The sequence below is a fragment of the Enhydra lutris genome, unplaced genomic scaffold (assembly GCF_002288905.1).
Source record: "Enhydra lutris kenyoni isolate GAN:26980312 unplaced genomic scaffold, ASM228890v2 scaffoldscaffold22, whole genome shotgun sequence".
Lineage (NCBI taxonomy): Eukaryota > Metazoa > Chordata > Mammalia > Carnivora > Mustelidae > Enhydra > Enhydra lutris.
The window spans coordinates 10973437-10995656 of NW_019154106.1; the positions used below are offsets into that span (position 1 = coordinate 10973437).

Below are 22220 nucleotides of genomic sequence, written 5' to 3' on the forward strand. Positions count from 1 at the left end.
CCTTGGGGGTGGGGGTGGGGCAAAATCATTTCAGGTTGAGAACCACTTCTGGAGAGAAATAATTGCAGACTGTTCTCTCTTATTTATTTATTTATTTTTTTTCTGATAGAATGACTCTTTGTTTTCACAACCTGGGTACATATTTCTCAGTACAACATTTTCCTAACAACATTTATTCAAGTAAATTTTAATTCATGTACCCAAAGCACAAGGCAACCTTTCAAACAAAACCAAGTGTGGGACCAGTCTGTATTTAAATTGTAAGCAGAACTGATAGATCATCAGAATCATGTGAAGTTATGAAAAGCATGTTGGGTCCAAAAAGGGGAAGTGCCCCCAGGATGGCTCTGACTCAGACTACAGCCATGTACTGCCAAAAAAAAGCCAACTGCTGTGATTACGTGGCATTGAAAGAATCACAGGATTTTAAGCGTTTTTATAGCCTGACATGTTAATTTACTATTCACACGTAGATATTTTATTGCCTTTTACTTATATTTTGGGAAATTGGATGGGAGTTTGGGTTGACTGAAAGCATTGGTTTTTCCCTTAGAATGCTGGGAAAGAGCTGTCTTCACGCAGCATACCTGGTTTTTAGGAAGGACTAAGTGATATGCAGCAGGAGACACTTCAAATTTCATTGCCTTGGTTTTTTCAAAAATGCATCTTATTTTATTATTTCTACTTAGTTATAGTTGTCAGCTTCAGCTCTCTGCCCCTGCTTCTGACTTTTAAGCTTCTTAAAGATGGGTTGTCTCACATCAGCCCACAGACTCAGGACAGAAGGAACTAGGCTATTCCATGGAAAGGCAAAATGACAGGATCTGTGTGGGACAGCTACAAGCAGGGAGATACACTTTGGGTCGAAATGGCATTCCCTCTTGCTTTCCACCAGCAGAAGGCCACTCAGCATGTGACAGATAACACTTAGCATGTGCCGATGCTGCTTTAAATAAAACGAGATATTTACTCCCTCACTAAATTCCTCCTTCTGCTTATACTATCACATCCATTTTATTTTAATTTTTAAAAAAGATTTTATTTATTTATTTGATGAAGAGAGAGAGAGCACAAGTAGGCAGAGGCAGGCAGAGAGAGAGGAGGAAGCAGGCTCCCCGCCAAGCAGAGAGCCCAGTGTGGGACTCAATCCCAGGACCCTGGGATCATGACCTGAGCTGAAGGCAGAGGCTTAACCCACTGAGCCACCCATGTGCCCCTATCACATCCACTTTAAAGAAGAGGTAACTGAGGTCCAATGTTACTGCTGGTAAGGGTTGAAGCCAAAATCTGAGCTTGGCCTTCCCCCCTTTCATTTTCTATGCAACAATCTAGTGTCTATTCATTTTTTTTAATTGTTATTATCTACCACAAATTTTTAGGAGCTCAGAACAACACACATTTATCATCTTATGATTTTCATGGACTGGGAGTTGAGGCATAGCCTGGTTGGGTACCTCTGTTCAGGGTCTCACAGGGATGCCTACAGTCAAAGTGTCAGACAGCATGTATTTTCATCTTGAAGCTCAAGTGGGGAAAAACCCACTTGCAAGGGCAGTCAGATAATTGACAGAATCTATTTCCTTGTGCTTGTATGACGCAGGGCCCTGGGTTTTGCCAGCTGAATGCCCTGTTCCTCTTTTTCTCAACATGACTGCTTACATCAGGCCAACAGGAGAATCCTTCACCCCCGTTGGTTAAGATGGAGGAAGGATGGAGAGTTTGTAATAAGGATTTGGGTATGTGTGGCTCAGCCACAAATTTTGGGTTCCTTTTGGGGAACCTGCAATTTTTTTCTAAACTATTGAGAGAACACAGAATTGTATTATGTATGTTCAGTATCTGCAGTATCTGCTTGGAATTGGTTGAAACTGTTCACTCTTTTTCTTTCCATGAATTGATTTGACCTTCATGCTTATGGTTTTTTGCCTGATTGAGTTCCCAAAGTGAATAAGGTAGTGAGGCAAAAGATGGAGTCAAAAATGACTCCCAAATTTCTGACTTCAGAAATCGAGTGGATGGACATATCATTTGGCCATCAGGCTGAGGGAGTGGAGGGAAGTTGCAAATGAAATATACATTGTCTTTACTGTACCTACTATTGGTTTGGAATATTATTCCAGATAATTCTGGATATATTCCAGGTAGCATTATCTGAAATATTATTCCAGATAATTCTAAATATAATTCTTCAAATATTCTGAAGAGCTTTCCTATTAACAGAGAAACAAAAAGTAAGAAATAGGTCTTGGATTAAATATTTTATTGCATTGCTTGGCTGATAGAATGAGGAGGAATCTCCAAGGCCCTTCACCCCCTGTGTGAAATACTAACACACACACACGCACAAACACACACACAGGTTTGAAAACACATAAACAGGAGCTGAAAACCTCAGTAGAGAGTAGTAAGGGAGTATCCTAGCTTACAGACTGGTGGGGGTAGACATAACATTAACAAACCAAGAAAATACATAGTCTGTCAGATGGTCATAAGTGCTTTGGGGAAACAAATAAGGAAGTGAATGGGAGAGAGGCCCGTAATTTTGTGTGGGTCGGTGCAATTAAGAGATTTGAAGAAAGACCTGAAAGAAGTGAGAAAGGAAGCGATGGAAGTAATTGCAGGAAAAGTACTCCAGGTAGAGGGCCTGCCAGTGTAAAATTTCTAAAGAAAGAATTGTGTTAAGGGACAGCAAAAGGCCCATGTGCCTGGAATAGAGGAGCCAGGGGGGATTGTCAGAAGGTCAGAGCAGATATGACAGTTCAGATCCTGTAAAGACATTTAGGGACTCTGGCTTTTCTTTGGAATGGCATAGAATGGTTTTGAGCAGAGGAATGACATGGTCTGATTTTAGATGGGGAAAAAAAATCTGTTATCTGCTATATGGAGAACAAACCACATGGTGTGGGTGCCCAGCTAGTTGCCCATTGCAGTAATGCCTGTGGGAGATGATGAGCCAGAGGACTCATGAGATGGTGAGAAGTAATCAGACTCAATATATTTTGAAGTTTTAATGATAGACTGGATATAGTGTATGAAAAAAATAGAAGAGCCAAAGACAACTCCTTGGTTTTTGGAAGATGATGTTTCAAAGGAAATTGACTATGGAGAAGTGAGGGGGCTTAATAACTAGACAGGCCAAGGAGTCAAAGTAACTTTTTAAAAAAACATTTTTATTCAATTATAACATAGAAGCAAGAGAACACAAGTCACCTGTGTATGACACCAGCATCCAGATCAAGGAAAAGAACGTTTCTGCAAGCCCATAGACCCTCTGGGTTCCCTACCTATAACTATCTACCCCCCAAGGGTAACCACCATCCTGCTTCTAACACCACCTGCTAACTCAGCTTGTGTTTAAACTTTATACACATACAGTATTTACTCTTTTATAAATGGCCCTTTCCCCCCTGAACATTATGTTTGTGGGATTTATCTATATGGCTGCATGTAATTATAGTCTGCCCATTCACATTACTGTTTAGTACTCCATTGTATGAATATAATACAATTTTTATTTCTCTCTTTTATTGTTTATAGTCATTTGGATAGTTTCCTTTTGGAGGCAATTATGTGTATTGGCTCTATGACCATTTTTGCACATGTCATTTGGAAAACGTGTATGCATTTCTGCTGCGTCCTTGTCTTGGGGTAGGACCCAAGACCTAGATCTGGGGGACAATATTGGGACCCTCTTTATAAGGTAGGTCATGTTATTTATTGTTTATTCCAATACAGTAATAAAGTGGATATTCATTCTATATGGCTAATTTCTTATTTGGTCTAGAACTTAGATCAGGAAGTGCGTTATGATAAATTATAATCTTTGAAGCCACATATTTAAGAATAAAGTCATAAAATGAGACAGAATATTGAGCCACATTTAGTTGGCAGAAATGCACTTCAATTGGCAGAAATGGAGCCATATATTTTTAAAGTACTTCTAATTTAAAAGTTCTTGTAGTCTCTAATATCCAGTGTTTAAGCAACATAGTGTGAAAATAATACAGGCTCAGAGCCTGCAAAGCCACGTGACTTGGCTGCGTCACACTAGCACAAGAGTGCACATTTTCTCTTCTTATTCATGGGTAGGTGAATCACTTTCTGTTCAGCTTACCCGCCTGGGCTTTTGAGAGATTATTTTCAAAAGCAATGAAATCGCTCACACTGAGCAAGTGCAACACAAAAGCTGTTTTCTGAAAGTTTCTTTCAGTGTCTGTAGTAGCTGAAATTTCAGGAAATTATAATCACACTTTGCCAGGAGTGCTGGATTTCTCCTTTTTCTTCTGAAGCATTACTTTCATACATGACCCCGAAGAGCTTTTTGACATGTTGAATATGACCTTGGCAAGGAAAATGTGTTCTAGAAAAGAGAAAGTGTATTATTTTATTATTATTTTTTAAATTATTATTATTATTTTAATTAACATACAATGTGTTATTTGCTTCAGGGGTACATGTCTGTGAATAATAATAATATTATTTTAATTAACATACAATGTATTATTTGCTTCAGGGGTACATATCTGTGAATAATAGTATTATTATTATTATTTTAATTAACATATAATGTATTAGTTTCAGGGGTACAGGTCTGCGAATCATCAGTCTAGTAGTAGTAGTTACTAAAACCTGATTTTGAAGGCTTTCTTTGATCCATATTTAGAATGCATTCCCCCCACATGTTGTACAGTAGTAGCCCTTCCAACTTTACCAAAATATATCATTGATTCAATATTATTTCAGACAAATTCCATTCTTCAATCTGCTAATCATGTTACCATTTAAGACCATAATTGAATCATTATTCTGTCCCTTTAAATAATTTCCTTTAAAAAAAAAAAATATGGCTTTGGGCACCTGGGTGGCTCAGTGGGTTAAGTCTCTGCCTTTGGCTCAGGTCATGATCTCAGGGTCCTGGGATGGAGCTCTGCATTGGGCTCTCCGCTCAGCAGGGAACCTGCTTCCTCCTCTCTCTCTCTGCCTGCCTCTCTGCCTACTTGTGATCTCTGTCTGTCAAATAAATAAATAAAATTTTTTTTAAAATTCTGGCTTTTAGAGGAAAAGCGAAGATTTTTAAATTGTAATGTCACGCCCTAAGAAGGGATAAAGAAGAACACAGAAAAGCATAAACAGAACAGAGATGCCCTAGTAAGATCTCATCACATAGCAGGAGAATGGAGCCCTGGAGACTCTACCAAGGCAGGTGGCTGTGTCTGTGACAAGAAGGAGGAGATGCCAGTTTTCACTCTCAGCCGGTTTGTCTGTGTCACTCATTGTCCATGTGATTTTGTCCAACCCTCAGTTCTTTCATAAGGGCTAGGGGCCCGTGATTTATGTTTTGTTTTGTTTTGTTTTTTTTTAACATTTTATTTATTCATTTGAGAGAAAAAAAGAGAGCATAAGTTGGGGGGAAGTGCACGGGAGAGGGAGAGGAAGAAACAGACTCCCTGCTGAGCAGGGAGCCTGATGCGGGGCTCAATTCCAGGACCCCGAGATCATGATCTGAGCCAAAAGTGGACACTTAACCGACTGAGCCACCCAGCCATCCCGGGGCAGATGATTTCTAAAGCCATTCCAACCTCATATTAAGCGGTTCTCTAACTGATTTGCTGGCCAGAAGTCACCCACTAATAATCTCAGATACCAGTGTCATCATGAAGGGGAACCCATTCTTAGAACTCTCTCCTCACTATGAAAGTCGCCTTCTCCATGAACTGCAGGAGCAACAACTGACTCCTCTTTCTGACACTTTCTCGACCTGGATCATCACAGCTTGAATGTTGGGACCCAGCAGGCTTCATGTGACATACCAGAGTACTCACCCCAGGGTTGTTGGAATACACCTCTTTCCACCAAAGGATGGAAGCATATGCAGCCAGTGAGAGCTCCAGCATAGTGAAGACCAACATCACCACCAGCACCCCCTGTGAATCAAGCCAGGGATGGTTGGTGCCTGACTGCAGAGGGGAGCCTGGGGCTTGAAAGCTCTAGCAGTGGACAGAAAGGGAAGCGGCAAGAAGAGTAACCTTTCCTTTATCTCTAGTTTTTTTTTTTTTTTTTTTATGTTTATCTTTGTTATGATGTTTCTAGTGTGGATTTGTTTTTATTTATCCAGGAACAGTCTCCGTTCATACCTTCCATCTGAAATCTCATTTTTTTTTAAATTCTGAAATTTTGCTGGTAATTTATCTTTGTATATTTCTTCTCTCCTTGGCCATCCTCCTGGAGCTCATGTTAGATGTGACCCTTTGTGCTTCACTGTGTCCTTCCTGTTAGCCTGTCACTCGTATTTTTCAGATTTCTATTGCAATGCAGTGTGCTCTGTGTGATTTAATTAGACCTAAATTTCATCTCACTATTTCTTTGGGTATATTGAGTTACAGTTTAACTGATATGCTGAATTTTTAATTTCAAAGATTATAATTTGCCCTTCTAATCATACTGTTCAGTTCTTTTTCAAATCTACTTGTTCCTTTTTCTTACCATCATGTTCTTTTATTTTGATTTTTGTTCCTTTTTTATGCCTTTAATCATTTAAAACATATTTTCATTATAGTCTTCTAAATTAATATATAACCTCCAATTCTTGAGCTAACTTGATCTAACTTTCATATTTGTTCCATTTCCTGCTGTTCCCCATTTTTCCTATGTTTTTCAAAACATTTTCACTCTTAGGTGATTTAGCATATGGGTGGGGGGGGAATTTTTTAATATATAGGAGACCCAGTGGTTGGGTTTATGGATGACTCCCTAGTGGGAATTTTAGGTTTGATTCTGATAGAACCTCAGGAGTTCCACAGACCCAGGACGTTTTTAAGTTAATCCTTGTATTCCAGGTTCCTTTATATTATATGTAATTTTGGATTTGGATACCGTCCATTCCTGCCCATGGCTTGGTGAGATGAATTCACCCTAGCATCCTTTATGGCAGAGTTTCTTAATGCTTCCTGGGATGTTGGGCAGGGATTTCCTTGTCCTATTTTCAAAAATACAGCAAATATTCAGTCTCTGCTTTTAACGTCTTTGCAGGACACTCAGTGTGGTCCTGAAGAACTTCAGATTTATCATGGGCATTAAAATGCCATTACCCCAGCTGGTAACCCCTGTGTTCCTGTCCAGACTTCTCTGGGTTTCTGGTCCCAGATCTTATTTGATTACCTGGCTGCAGCATCCTTCTTAGCTCCTGGAACACAAGATGCCTTTCTTCCTTGATTTTTTCTTCCTTCTTTCAATCCTCCCTTCCTTCCTTCTTCCAACCTCAGGTATATATTTTAAATGTTTTGATGTGTCACTTTGCTTAGGTTATCTTTGTGTTCATAGAGAAATAATGGGTGTTTGGGGTCAGTCCTGTTGCAACTTCTCTGATTTTGCAGGAAGTTCTCTGGTTGTCTGAGAGCAGGGGACAGTTTGATGTATTGAGAGTAGTTTTCATCAAGTTAAACCTTCAGCATCCTGGCAAGGAGGATGTCTCCTTCACCCTCCCAGCTTTGCCTGATGTCTGCCCTGCACCAGGGTAATGCTGTCTCCCAGGCTTCCTTGCACTGATTTCTAACCTGATGCATTTCTGTGCCCTTTCACTTCCTCAAGCTACAAGCCCTTCTACTTCCTCAGGGGGGTTGCTTTTGACAGCCTCTGGGTCACACGGGCAGAAACTTGCACACATTTTCTGGGATCCGTGAGACAGATCCAAGGGAAGAAGAGATACTACATTTGTCTCCATGGCTCTTTGCTAGAGGAGTCACAAAGGAAGAAATTTTTCTCCTTAAAAGGCCAGAGCTTATGGTTTTAAAACCATGAACCTGTGGATAAAGGATTGACTAAGCCAGGATTTTTACCAAACAGGTGATGACCATCCAGCTTGGGGGAAATTTCGGCAAGAAAACGCTGCCCAGAGATGTTGGCATTTTTGCTAGGAGTGGAATCCACTAGTGGGCCATCTCCCATGCCCTTCTCCCTCTGCCAGCCTTCCTGGGCCAAAGTATAGTAATTATGTGCTTGGGCTTAAGTCCAAGTTCCATAGCTAACTTACTGTGGCTACATTAATTGCAAATCAAATAAAATTCAAATAAAGAGGGATATTTCTGCCTGTGTTGAGGGGGAAAGATGCCTGCTCAACAAAGGGGGCGCCTCGAGAGCTAAACCTATTGAGAAAGGAATATTTTTTAATGTAAGAAGGACTGCTGACCACCTCTTCTTTATCCATTTGTCTATGGATGGGCTCTTAGGTTGCTTCCATATCTTGGCTATGGTCAGTAAGGCAGCAGTAAACACAAGGGTGCCTGTATCTTTTCAAACCAGCGTTTTTGTTTTCTTCGAGTCAATGCCCAGTAGTGGAATTACTGGATCGTATGGTATTATTATTTTTAATTTTTTAAGGAAACTTCATACTGTTTTCCCAAGCGGCTACACCATTTCACATTCTCATCAATGGTGCATGTTGTTCCCTTTTCTCCACATCCTCACCAACACTTGTTTCTTGTCTTTCTGATACTAGCCATTCTGACACACATGGGGTGATACCTCACTGCAGTTTTGAATTGCATTTCCTTGATGATTAGTGATGTTGAACGTCTTTTCATGTGTCTGCCATCTGGTGTGTCTTCTTTGGGAAAATAGCTATTCATGTCTTCTGCCCATTTTTAAAGTTGGATTATTTGTTTTTCCAATGTTGAGTTGTGTAAGTTTTTATGTATTTTAGATATTAACCTCTTATAGGATATGTCATTTGCAAATATCTTCTCCCATTTAGTAGGTTGCCTTTTCTTTTTGTTGATGTTTTCCCTTGCTGTCTAGAAGCTTTTTTGTTTTGGGTGGAGTCTCAGTAGTTTATTTCTGCTTATTTTTCTTGCCAGATGAGACATATCTTGAACCCACAGCCCTTCTTGATTTCCTATTTTGACATGACACAATGCATCCCCTATATTTTGCAGTCTGATGATAGGACTTTTTCAACCACATTTTTTTCCCGTGTCTGCTTCCAGGGGTTCAGATCAACAAGATACAGACTGCTGGAAAAGCAGAAATCATGCAAAAGAGAGAAGCTGAGATTTCACATGACAGGATATTAAGTCTGAAGCTACTTACTGTTAGACTGACGCTATCCAGGAGACAGCCCTTGAATTCATATATCGAATAATAGTACATCGAATAAGGCAGTGTGGATAGATACTCCCTTTCTGAGTCACACCGTTGAGAGGCAGTCTCTAGGGCTGCCAGACCATCAGCAAGGAGGAAGAGGCCTGCTCCAGCAGTGAGAGAACTCACTGCACTTGAGGTCAGGCTGCTCACGGCCTGAAAAAGATAAATCTGTACTGGGATCTCACGGCAGAAGCAGCATGTGATGCTGTTATCCTTCCATCCATTACACTACAGTGGCGCTTCCCTGAGTCTGTTTCCTCTCTAATCTGTGTACTCCTGGGGGCGTGGACTGTGTTTTATTCACCTCTGTATCCCGCTTCACTATCTAATTTATCACCTGATATAATTAACACATGTTTGTTGAGTACAGTGCATGAATGCATGAATGATTTCTTCTTCGGGGTAGGGATTCTGGCTCCTTGGCTCTCTGCAGACAGAGGTGGCCCTGCTCAAACCACTACCAGTCTATTCCTTGACTTCCTCAACAGTCTTAGAATCATTCTGTTGCTTTAAGATGTTCTAGAATATGGCCTTTGGTGGCCTCTGTGCCTTTTCTTTCCATAAAAGAGAAAATTGGAGAAGCTGGAATACTTACTTATAGGTGGGTCAGGCCTGAGAACTACATGGACCACACTCTCTCCTGAGTCATGTTCTACATTTTAGAGTAAAGGTTTCTCACAGAATATGGTTCCTCTGCAAAGAAACTGAAGTGCTAGATTCTGTGCTAGGTTCCCAGTATATGTTCTTTTCTACTTAAACATCATTATAGGATACTGTGGGATGGGAGGATGGTTGCTCTTCCGTCTTCTCCCTGGACCTGGTAGCTATGTGGCTTCAAGTGCTAAGTTACCGAAGGAAGAGCAGACAGAGTGGGTAGTGCCTTTGCCCAGAGCTGCCACAGGGGTAATGGAGCCCACATGTTGGCTTTTGTCTTATGTATGAAGTCCACATCATGCTCAAGTATAGTTTTCCCTTTTAGGGTGTTCAGGACACTTGGAAAGCCACCTGTGAGATCCAAATGTTCATCTTCCACATTTTATAAATGAGGATACTGAAACCCAGAGAAGGAAGGAACTTTTTTGAGCACACAGATGGGTCAGTCACAGCGCTGGGACAAGAGTATAGGTTTCCTGATTCCAAGTCCAGAACTCCATGCAATGGGGTAAACTCCATCCAGTGGGGTAAACATTTCAAAATTCTGTCCACTGATTCTGGGGTTTAGATTCTAGCTTCAAGTACCAGGAACACATACCAGTTTCACACACCATCTTAGGTTCTCTCATCCATGGCTAACTACACCTTGGATCTTCCTGAATCAGGATGTGGCTTTTCCCTGAGTCATCTTTGTGAGTGTGTGGAAAGGGAAAGGGAAAGGTTGCAATGAGAGGATCAAAGACCCCACCCACACATTCCTGACTTTTGTCAGGAAAGTGGCTACAGTCTGCTAATTTCTTGTTTCTGAGGGGGTGGAGGAGCTAACCGCAGGATCTAAGCCCACACACCTGTGCCTCTGACCTTGCCATTTAGGGAAATTGATTCATCATGAGACAGGTTTTTCCAGAAAAAGGAGCTCTAGGTTCTAGCTGGGATGGTCATCTACCCTATTCAGGGCCAAGATAACAAACTATAAAGACTCCATGGTGTATTTAAAAATTTCTACTGTTTAAGCAACTGAGGTAAATCTACAAACTTGGAATATGATCCAGGAGGACATTGTGTAAGGGAAGAGCACCTGTCTAGAAGGTAGGGAATTTGATGTTACTACCTGGTTCTGCCAGTGGACCAGCGCTGAGAATTTGGGTTCTCTACCTTGCTCAGAGCCCTGTTTTCCTAACTTGTGAATGGAAACTAAACTAGGGTAATTAACTGTCAAGCTCCCTTTATTCCAGTGAGCTGAGATTTGATAGTTCTCATACTTACAAAGGACTTAGTTGCTTTTTTCCCAGAAATAATCAAGAGGGATCCAGTAATGGCAAACTGTTCAGAAAAGAGAGAAATAGTCAGTTCAGTTGTCTAGTGGAAATGTGGAAATCTACTCTCAATGCTTATGTTGATTTTGAAGAAATCCAGAGGATCTGGATTTATGTTAGCAAAAATCGCTGTGAGCTGAGGTGGCCTGGAGAGGAGGTGTACACGGAAGGAGGAGAGCAGTGCTGAATTACAAGGTGGGAAGAGTGGAGGTTGAGAAAGACCAATGACTTCAAGGGATAGGAAGGTGAGAGCAGACAAACGAAGCACTTAGGAAAGGGTCTCTGATGGCACAAGGTACAGAAACACATGGGCTTCAAGTATTAGTGTAGGGGACCTGTGTTAGACTAGTTGCTGAGGAAGGTGGGAAGTTACAGGGACAGATGTGAAGAGTCATCCTGAAGCCCCAGAACTCAGTATTTGAGACCAGTGGTGTTAACAGATCCAGCTGGTGGAGGAAGAATGTTTGGAGAAGCTGAAACATTGGTTAAGCTTGTGGCTTTTAGGGGTTGGGTAGTCACAGACAAAGAGGGTCCAGCATGACCTATTTCTACCTTTCATAAGGGAATGTGGGAACCACAACCACTGATCAGATAGAGATATAGGACAAATTATGCTCTAGGGGCAGGAGCACGGCTTCCTTGCCTCACTGCATGGTTTGTGTTCACACAGAGGCTATATCCATACAGTGGTGGTGCCTTGTAGAGTTCATTTGCCCAGAATGTGTGCTTTTTTCTCCTTTTGTACAAGATACTACATGGGAAATAAGTGGCCCTTTGTGGGAGGTGTGACTAGGCCCTGGCTCTCTTCAAAGAAAAAGATTAACTAGGACCTTCTCTATGAGTGATTAAATGGAAGGCAGCAAAAAAGTTTTCCAAATTCTCAGGATTATTTCTGTACAGATAACAAGAGTCTTTGCTTCCCATGAATTTTACTATTGCCGTTTTAGTTCCCTGCAATCTTTGTAATCTACCAGTGGTGCTCATTCTATTTTAAAAATGATCTTTTCACTCCCTACCTGGCAGGTGGATTATTCTTAAACTGGAGGAAATCCAATGGCCTTATCAAAAGCCCAAAGAAGAATGTGAAAAATCTTCCATTATTCCAAAGGTAGGCTGTGAGGCCAGGTAAGAAATGCTGGACTGATATGTCCACTGTATGACCCTCTTGTGTCCTGCCCCAATGAGCCACTCCCTGGAGTGCTGACACAGGAGGAGGGATTAAACCCCTCTGTTGCTCTTCCTGAATTGGAGAAATGTGACATGGGACAATGACAGAGGGAAAGTCAGAGGCCTTGGCTGCCTTGTCCTCTATCCCTACCTCTTGGGAGTCATGGAGTGACTTAGTACCTACTTAGCATTTAGAAAGCATGTTGTCTCTTGGAGACCCCACTGTACTCACACATGGAGCTCCTACAAATGGATACCCAAACATCAAAATGGTGGAAATTGTTGGCTTGAAGTGGGAAGAGTAAGGAGCAGAAACCAAAATGGCCCCCAAACTTGAAATCAACAGGCAACACAGGATCTGGATAACCTACAAGAGACAAGAAGGAAAATTTTAAGAACACATGAACAGATGAAAGTGACTGTTTTAATGTAAATTGTGTTTATAAAGAGTATAAAATATGCTATAATTTGTCATATTAAAAAGGAAAAAAGGGGCACCTGGGTGGCTCAGTCAATTAAGCCTGCTTAAAATTCTCTCTCTCCCTTTCTTTCTGCTCCCCCTGCTCTCTCATGTGTGCTCAATCTATCTCTTCTCTAACAATTAATTAATTTACTTATTTATTTTATTTACTAAAAGGGGGAAAAATGTGTTACAAGGAGTCAGTAAGCATTTTCTAAGAGAAAGAAATCAATGTATAACTAACCTCTTCTCTTCTGATAGGATTATTAAATTAGCAATTCAGGAAGTGATCATACGTACACTTTAACTTTGTTTTGAAAAAGATAATTGACAATTTGTTATTCTTATTGTTCTAGGAAAAGCAAATGGAGAACATTTTTCTGGACACTAGTTCAGTTAGATGGATGTAGAAAGCAAACTTATCAAGGAAGAGTTAATAAAGGACTCAATTTTTTTATTTTAATTTATTTCAGTTGAAATAAAATAAGGCAGAAAGTCTCTAGTGCCATAATACATCTTGTTCATCATTGGATTTTAATAATAGTTACTATTTTCATGACATTAGTGATAATTATGATAATCTATATTTGTTGAACACTTTCTACACTCTGATTATTTTTCTCATCTTATTTATGGGTGAGAAAAATGAGGCACCAGGTTAAAAATAGTTTGTACAAAACCACACAAATGGCCAAGTGGGAGAGCTAGGTTTTAGCTTTATTACTTTGATCTAGAACCCACACTGTAACCCACTATTTAATGCACATGCAATTGAAAGTTGGTATAAACATAGGAGAAATAACCTAAAGTCAAGAGAATTCAAAAATTCATATAATTAATATGTATTAAATATCTGTTTTGGGTCAGCACCAGGGAAATGAAGCAAATGAAAATCCCTGCCACTGGCCACGTATTTTGTGCTTTACAGATATGTTCCTAGGAAAGTATAGAACAAGTTAAGAGTAAAGCAACATGAAATGAGGTCCAAAAAGTAGTGGCAGCATGGTGCAAACCACATAGGACTTTGTAGGCTATTTTACGAATATTGTCTTTCATTCTGAGTAAAAAGGGAAGTGAAGTGGATAATTTTGAGTGAAGAGATTACATGATCCAATTTATATTTTTAAAGGATGGTTCTACCTGCTGTGTTGAGAATAGATCATAAGGAAACAGAGTAGGGAGATCAATAATTAGGACATTGCATTAATTCACATGTAAGATGATGTTGACTTGACAGAAGATGTTGACCATGGAGACAGCAAGATGGAGTTGGATCCTAGATGCGTGATGAAGATTAAATCTGTAGGATTTGCTGAGAGTTTGTGGATTATGAAACATAGGGATGAAGGTTGCCTCCAAGGGTTTTGGTTTGAGCATCTGAAATGATGGAACTGATATTGATCTGAGCTGGGAATGTTGTATGAGGGGTGGGTTTGGGGACAAAGATGATGATTTCAGTCTGGGACAGGTTAGGGGAGAGATATCTAGTAGATATCCCAGGTGTTGGGTAAATAAATCTTAAGTTTAGAGGAGACAGCCAGGTAAGGGATATAGTTCCACCCCCCAAAGTTGTAAGTGAAGATAATATTTAAAACTGTATTACCACTTGGGATCACTATTGCAGCAGATACAGAAACAAAATGGAATTAAGGACTGAGCTATCAAATACTGCAAATGTAGGATCTGAGAAATAAATAGGAATGGTAAAGGAGCATAAAAGGACAAGCCAAGAGGGAAGGAGGGAAACCAGAAGAACGTGGTGTGTAAGAAGCCAAGTGAGTAAAATATTTCAAGTAGGAGAGTGTAGTCAGCTGCGTAAAACACTTCTATTAGTCCAAGAACATTAACAACCGAGACTTGGAAATTAGGTTACTAATGTGGAGCAATGGGGACAAATGCCATTAGGTGTGATTCAAGAGAGAATATCATTCTGGAGGAACTGGAAACATGGACTTCCTACCCCTTAGAGGAGTGTTGCTGGGAAAGCAAGTGGCCAGTGGGCAATAGTTGAAGGGAGTGTGAAATTATAATTATTTGTTTCTGCTTTTTTGTTCTCAAGATGGGAGAAAATACTGTAAGATTCTGTGCTCATGGGACTGATAAAAATTTTTGCAGAGAGCATAAAGAGACTTACTGGAACGAGTAATAAGGGATAGGATCTATTGCACAAAGGGAGGGCTATCATCAGTTAGAAGATCATATTGGTAATGGAGGGGGGAGGGAGAATATATGGCACAGATGTGAGTAATTGCAGATGTGTAGCAGCTTGTGGACATTCTCTCCAAATTGCCTCAATTTTTTTAGTGTTTTAGGAAGCAAGGTAATCAGTGGAGAAGGAAGAAGCATCAGAGGTTTCAGGAGATAGAATGTATGAAATAGTTTTCTGGGGTAGTAGGTAAATGAATAGATGAAGGAAAGATCATGTTCTTTTCAGACAGCTTTTACCATCCATCTGAGGTTATGGTCATAAACCAGAAGTGGAGTCCACATTTGGTTTTCAGCCAAGTTTAGTTGCATGGGTTCAGGTGTAGAATAGGCAAATGGGCAGAGCTAGAATTAAACCAATGTTGCTATTTTTCCTGAAGATTATGCCTTAAGTTGAGGAACGCAAGGATGTTGAGGGTGTTCACAAGTGGGAGTGAACTATGGGATCTTGGGTGGGTGAGAAAGGCTCTGTGAAATAGGAATATTATCAATAAGTTAGTGAGGTTAAAGAGAGAGTCAACGTAGAGTCAGAGGGAGTTGATCTGGAAAGGTCAGAGTTGGTGGAATATGGGGTGCTCGAAATGTAGGTAACGGTGGCTTTATTGCTGTTAGTATTGATAAGGCCCAGGGTATGACTCATAGAATGTTTGACTAAGGAAGGATGGACAAGATACCTGGGGAGAAGAGGTCAAGGAACAGAGAGGATGTGATACTGGAGGGATCATAAACATGAAGATTGAAACAGTTAAGTCTTACAATAGCGGGATGACAAATATTAATTGGTTTTATTTTCAAGCAACACATTAAAAGATTTTTCTAAGGATGATCACTTTTCAAATTTTCCAGTACATCATTTAATGTTATTTCCTAAACACTGATTATTTTTATGTTTTTAAACTAAACTCAGTCTTCTGAAATTTTAATTCTCCTACCAATTCTTGATTATTCCTAATACTGGAATTACCTAAGAGAACCTTTTGAAGTTCATGACTGTTTAAATTGCTTGAGATAATTATTTTTTCCCGTGCTCAAAATATAGATAACTTTTTCAAAATATAGATAACTTCTAAAAAATATCTTTTTGGGGGGTAGAAGACTGAATTAGGATTTTTCAAGTAATATGTAAAAAGAGTCATTATGTGGTTTTTTAAAGGAAGTGGGAGTGAGCAGTATCTGGGTTGGTTAGTGAGGGGTAGCTCAGTTGGTTACGCCTGTGCCTGAGGTTCAGGTCATGATCCCAGGGTCCTGGGATCAAGGCCCACACTGGGGCTTCCTGCTCAGCAGGGAGCCTGCTTCTCCCTCTCCTCCTCCTCCTCCCAGCTTGTGCTCTCTCAGTTAGCCACCTGTCAAATAAATAAGTAAAATCTTTAGAAAGAAAAGTGGGAGTGAATTACTTAGTTGGATGACATGAGATTCTAAAGTAGGAGCTTTTAGAGATGGAGAGGAGAAGAAGATTGATCTAGAAGTGTCCCTGAGAAACAAAGAATGGATTGCTTTCATTTCCAGGCCCAGAAGTGAGGGTAGCAGTGGAAACAGTGCCCAAGGGTTTCTGTTTACACAAAAGATTTGGAGGCTTTTGAGAAACACATTCGGGAATGAAGAGGATCATGCAGTTAACTGATCCTGAATTCCAGAGGCCACAACTAGGCAGGTTTCCAAAGTTGGAAATAAGTATGAATCAGGTCTTAAAAGGGATATTCAGAGCCAGGTGGGAATTACAGTCCTGGAGAAGGGAGTTGGGGGCAATTGGAGGGGGAGACGAACCAGGAGATACTGTGGACTCTGAGAAACAAACTGAGGGTTTTGGAGGGGAGAGGGGTGGGGGGTTGGCTGAGCCTGGTGGTGGTGTTAGGGAGGGCACGTATTGCATGGAGCACTGGGTGTGGTGCATAAACAATGATTTCTGGAACACTGAAAAGAAATTTAAAAAAATAAATAAAATTTAAAAAACATAATAAAGTCCTGGCATGACCAGAGACACTTGGACGTCTTATAGATAGGTGAACAGGGAGAACATGTACAGTGAGGTTAATCCAGACTGTCTCATCTCAAAATGGTTAAGAAATAAGCTCAAAACAGAAAAATCTAATTTAACTTAATTGAGTAAAATCATGTGTTTAAATCCAAAATCGACTATATTAGAGACAAGTTGCAAGATACTTTTTTGGTAAAAATTTCAAGTAGAGACCTAGTGGTTTTAGTTTATAGAAAAGCCTGAGTTGGATAGAGTCTTCCCATAAAGCCCCATTTCGTGTCCCAGTTAGCCTGGAGTCAGACAGAAAGAAAATGAAAGACTCTCGGAGATCCACTATAGATGTGTAATCGGAAGACATTCACCACATTTCCCCCAGGGTTCCCCTTGCAGCGACATCAACTTACTCCAAGGACTGTAGCTTCTTCCTTCAGACTGTTCTGTGGGTTATCTTCCTTTTGGTAGCTGTGCTTGGGTTTTTCTCTTTTGAGGATGATAATGCCATTTGGAGTAAAGGAGTCAAAGGCTCCTTTGGTCTTGGTCTTGGGCTGGAACAGCATGATGCTGGCGGTGCTGGAAGAGGACCCAAGGTTCAGCTTGAAGGTGTGAAACCATTATAGATTTTTCTCCATTGCCTAAGGGGTGATCTATCCTTTAGGAACAAAACTGAAGGTGGGGAGCAGTGGAAGCGTTGGAAGGCCAGCATGCTTGGCACAGTCCATCCACGTGGACATGAAGCATTGTGGACAGGAGGCACTGGAGGAAAACTGTAAATATTTTGAGGAGTCCCACAGTTAAGAGGTAAACAATTCATATAGAACTTACCTTGCAGCCTTGAGTGTATCCACCTCACTGTCCTTCCAACAAGCTCTGCTTCCAGCCCCCCTCTCATACCTGGGTGCAGCTCCTTCACCTGTGCTGCATTCCCATGCCCATGTCCCAGTATTGTACTTTCACGTGCACCTGTACTGCTCAGTCTTCCATCAGAGTCTTGTTTCCTTTCCATTCAGGTGTTGGTTACTCCTAGTCCACATCTCTTTCTTGTATTGGTCCTGTCCCACACGGAATGACCCCCTTGCATATAGTAGCTCAATGACTGTTAATATGAACATTTATTTAACTCCTGCTAATTCCGGGCACTATGCCATAGTAGCTTTAATCTTTATAACAACTTGGGTGTTACTAACTCCACTTCATGCATTAGAAACTCAGGACTAATAAGTTCAAGTGATTTTCATTATATGAAATACACAAAGTGCTCAGCCTGGCGCACTGAAAGTGTTTAACACATGGTAGCAAATAAAATTATTATTATTTTTTAAAAGATTTTATTTATTTATTTGATAGACAGATCACATGTAGGCAGAGCAGCAGGCAGAGAGAGAGGGGGAAGCAGGCTCCTTGCTGAGCAGAGAGCCTGAGGTGGGGCTCGATCCCAGGACCTTGAGATCATGACCTGAGCCTAAGGCAAAGGCTTAACCCACTGAGCCACCCAGGCGCCCCAGAAATAAAATTATTATTATCCTATATTTGCATAACAGTCTGAACCAAGTTGATCTGGCTCAGAAGCTTGTGATAGTTTTCTCAATACCACATTAATTCTCCTCATCTTTCCTTCTTTCCTAACATTGGCAGTTCCAGTGTAGACTCAAGAGGCATGTCGCCTGCTGCCCACCAGCTCAGCAGTGTTGCTGAGCCTCTGTGGTGTGAACAGCAGAGTCCAGCCAGTGGGATGCTCCTTAGATCTGTTCTCAGTACAACATTCTCCCCCTTGAAGGCCGTAGTTTGGATAAAGGCTTGTGATAATCTGATGGTGCCACAGTTCTTTTCCCTGATCCTTCTCCTCAACATCCAGGTTCTCCTGGAGGGAGTGCATAACCTATAAAGATTGAAACTGGCATCTATAATCTCATTACCAGGGAGGGAGATGGGAAGGGACATTGAGCTGGAAGTCACATTGGACTTCAGAAGTTTGTACATTTGAGCATTATGTCTTGGAGAACAGTCCTGTGCTTGTGTTCTATCCCATCGGTTATTACTAAATATAAGCAAGTTGTTTTAGCCACTTCATAGGTTCATGTGAGGGAGAGATGAGATGATGAATGTAATGGCTTCAACATAGAACAGGGGCACATGATATACTCTCAATACATATTAGTTGTATCTAAAACTCAGTAGGATTCCAGAGATATTTATTTGCTGGCCACGGGCAGGTTATTTCCCTTCATTTATCCTGTTTTATTATAAAATAGGAATGATAATGCTGTCATGAAGGACTCCTGTGAGGGTGTGACTGAGGTAATTTAGATGAGTGCCTTTTGTTGTGTTTCTGTGATCTTTATCGGGTGCTCCATAATACTCAATAAAAGATTTGGTGAGCTCTATCCCATTTCTACTCCTAGATCCATGCCCTGGTCATTTCTTATGCTCTCTAGGCATCAAATACATTTGAAAAGTTATTATAAATACAGTTCTCCTTGTCTAAGGAGTTCATTTCCTTTTTTGGGAATTTTGGAATCTGAACACAAGTATGGTTGAGGTGACATGACTAAGGAGGGGACTAGTGTTGACGCTCAATCCTTTACAGTAGGACTGGGGCAGAGGGCCATGGGTGAGCATTCTAGCACATCTTTAAAACCAGAGTAGCAGAAAAAGTATCAGGTTTGGAGAGATTCTGGGCTTCACAATCAAACAGTAGTTCCTGGGGCACCTGAGTGGCTCAGTGGGTTAAGCCTTTGCCTTTAGCTCAAGTCATGATCTCAGGGTCATGGGATTGAGCCCCACATCAGGGCTCTCTGCTCAGCGGGGAGCCTGCTTCCCTCACCCCTCTCTGAGTGCCTCTCTGCCTACTGGTGATCTCTGTCAAATAAATACATAAAATCTTTAAAAAGAAAACAGTAGTCCCTAATAAAGTGATAATAATTGCTAACATTTACTCAGTATCCACTTAGTCTGGCACTCTGGTAAGAGCTTTGTGGAGAATCTTATCTAGTTTACACAACGACTCTCAGAGATAGGTGCTATTGTTACTTGAATTATACACATATAAAAACGAGGCTTAGATTTTCCTCTATGGTCAGGAACAAGACAGGGATGTCCACTCTGACCACTGTTATTTAACATAGCACTGGAAGTCCCTGCCACAGCAATCAAACAACAAAAGGAATTAAAAGGCATCCAGCTCAGCAAGGAAGAGGTCTTTCACTATTTGAAGATGACATGATAATCTATATAGAAAACCTGAAAGACTCCACCAAATGATTGCTAGAACTAATACATGAATTCAATGAAGTTGCAGGATACAAAATCAATGTACAGAAATTTGTTGCATTTCTTTTTTTTTTTTAAGATTTTATTTATTTATTTGACAGACAGAGATTACAAGTAGGCAGAGAGAGGAGGAAGCAGGCTCCCTGCTGAGCAGAGAGCCTGATGTGTGGTTTGATCCCAGGACTCTGAGATCATGACCTGAGCCGAAGGCAGAGGCTTTAACCCACTGATCCACCCAGGCACCCCGCATTTCTATATACCAATAATGAAACAGCAGAAAAAGAAATCAAGAAATAGATCCCATTTATAATTGCACCAAAACCCATAAGATACCTAGGAATAAACCTAACCAAAGAGGCAAAAGATTTGTACTCTGAAAACTATAAAACTCTGATGAAAGAAATTAAAGATGACCCAAAGAAATAGAAACACATCCTATGTTCATGTTGAAAGAACAAATATTGTTAAAATGCCTATATTACCCAAACCAGTTGACACATTGAGTGCAATCCCTGTGAAAATCCAACAGCATTTTTCACAGAGCTAGAACAAACAATCCTAAAATTTATATGGAACTACAAAAGACCCCAGATAGCCAAAGCAATCTTTTTTTTTTTAATTAAATTTTTAAAATTTTTTAATAAACATAAAATGTATTTTTATCCCCAGGGGTACAGGTCTGTAAATCACCAGGTTTACACACTTCACAGCACTCACCATAGCACACAGGCTCCCCAATGTCTATAACCCCCCAGTAATCCTCAGTTTGTTTTGTGAAATTAAGAGTCCCTTATGGTTTGTCTCCCTCCAATCCCATCTTGTTTCATTTATTCCTTTCCTTCCCCCCAAACTCCCCACATTGCATCTCCACTTCCTCATATCAGGGGATCATATGATAGTTGTCTTTCTCCGATTGACTTATTTCGCTAAGCATAATACCCTCTAGTTCCATCCACGTAGTCGCAAATGACAAGATTTCATTTCCTTTGATTAGCCAAAGCAATCTTGAAAAAGAAAATCAAAGCTGAAGGCATCACAATTCTGGACTTTCAAGTTTTATTACAAAGTTGTAATGATCAAGACAGTATGGTACTGGGCACAAAAATAGACATGTAGGTCAATAGAATAGAATAGAAAACCCAGAAATGAACCCACAACTATATGGTCAACTAATCTTCAACAAAGCAGGAAATAATATCCAATGGAAAAATGTTCCTTCAACAAATGGTATTGGGAATAGTGGACAGCAACATGCAGAAGAATGAAACTGGACCGCTTTCTTACACCATACACAAAAATAAATTCAAAATAGATGAAAGACCTAAATGTGAGGCAAGAAACCATTAAAATTCTAGAGGACAACATAGGCAGTAACCTCTTTGACATCAGCCGCAACAACTTCTTATTGGATATATAACCTGAGGCAAGGGAAACAAAAGCAAAAATAAACTATTCGGACTTCATCAAAATAAAAAGCTTCTGCACAGTGAAGGAAACCACCAATAAAACTAAAAGGAAGCCTATGGAATGGGAGAATATATTTGCAAATGACACATCAGATGAAGGGTTAGTATTCAAAATATATAAAGAACTTACTAAACACAACACCCAAAAAACAAATAATCCAGTTCAAAAAACAAATAATCCAGTTCAAAAAACAACAAAGAATCCAGTTCAGAAGACATGGATAGATATTTTTCCAAAAAGACATACAGATGGCCAACAGAGACATGAAAAGATGCTCAACATCACTCGTGATCAGAAAAATACCAATCAAAACTATCATGAGATATCACCTCACCCCAATCAGAATGCCTAAAATTAATAACAGGAAACAACCAATGTTGGTGAGGGTGTGGAGAAAGAAGAACCCTCTTACATTGTCGGTGGGAATGCAAACTGGCACAGCCACTCTGGAAAACAGTATGGAGGTTCCTCGAAGTTGAAAGAAGAGCTACTCTACTACCCAGCAACTGCACCATTAAGTATATATCTAAAGGATACAAAAGTACTAGTTCAAAGGGATACATGCAACTCA

General features: G+C 40.4%; 1 protein-coding gene across 1 annotated transcript; it reads right to left on the minus strand.

Moving 5' to 3' along the window:
* Window positions 1-3389: 3389 nt before the first annotated feature.
* Window positions 3390-17482, minus strand: LOC111150257 (membrane spanning 4-domains A7). The gene is made up of 6 exons (XM_022507691.1): window positions 17320-17482; window positions 12508-12642; window positions 11059-11115; window positions 9085-9291; window positions 5823-5924; window positions 3390-4360 (listed from the first exon to the last, which is right to left on the minus strand). The coding sequence occupies exons 1-6, from the start codon at window positions 17470-17472 to the stop codon at window positions 4298-4300; spliced, it is 717 nt and encodes a 238-aa protein (XP_022363399.1). The 5' UTR covers window positions 17473-17482; the 3' UTR covers window positions 3390-4297.
* Window positions 17483-22220: the final 4738 nt, after the last annotated feature.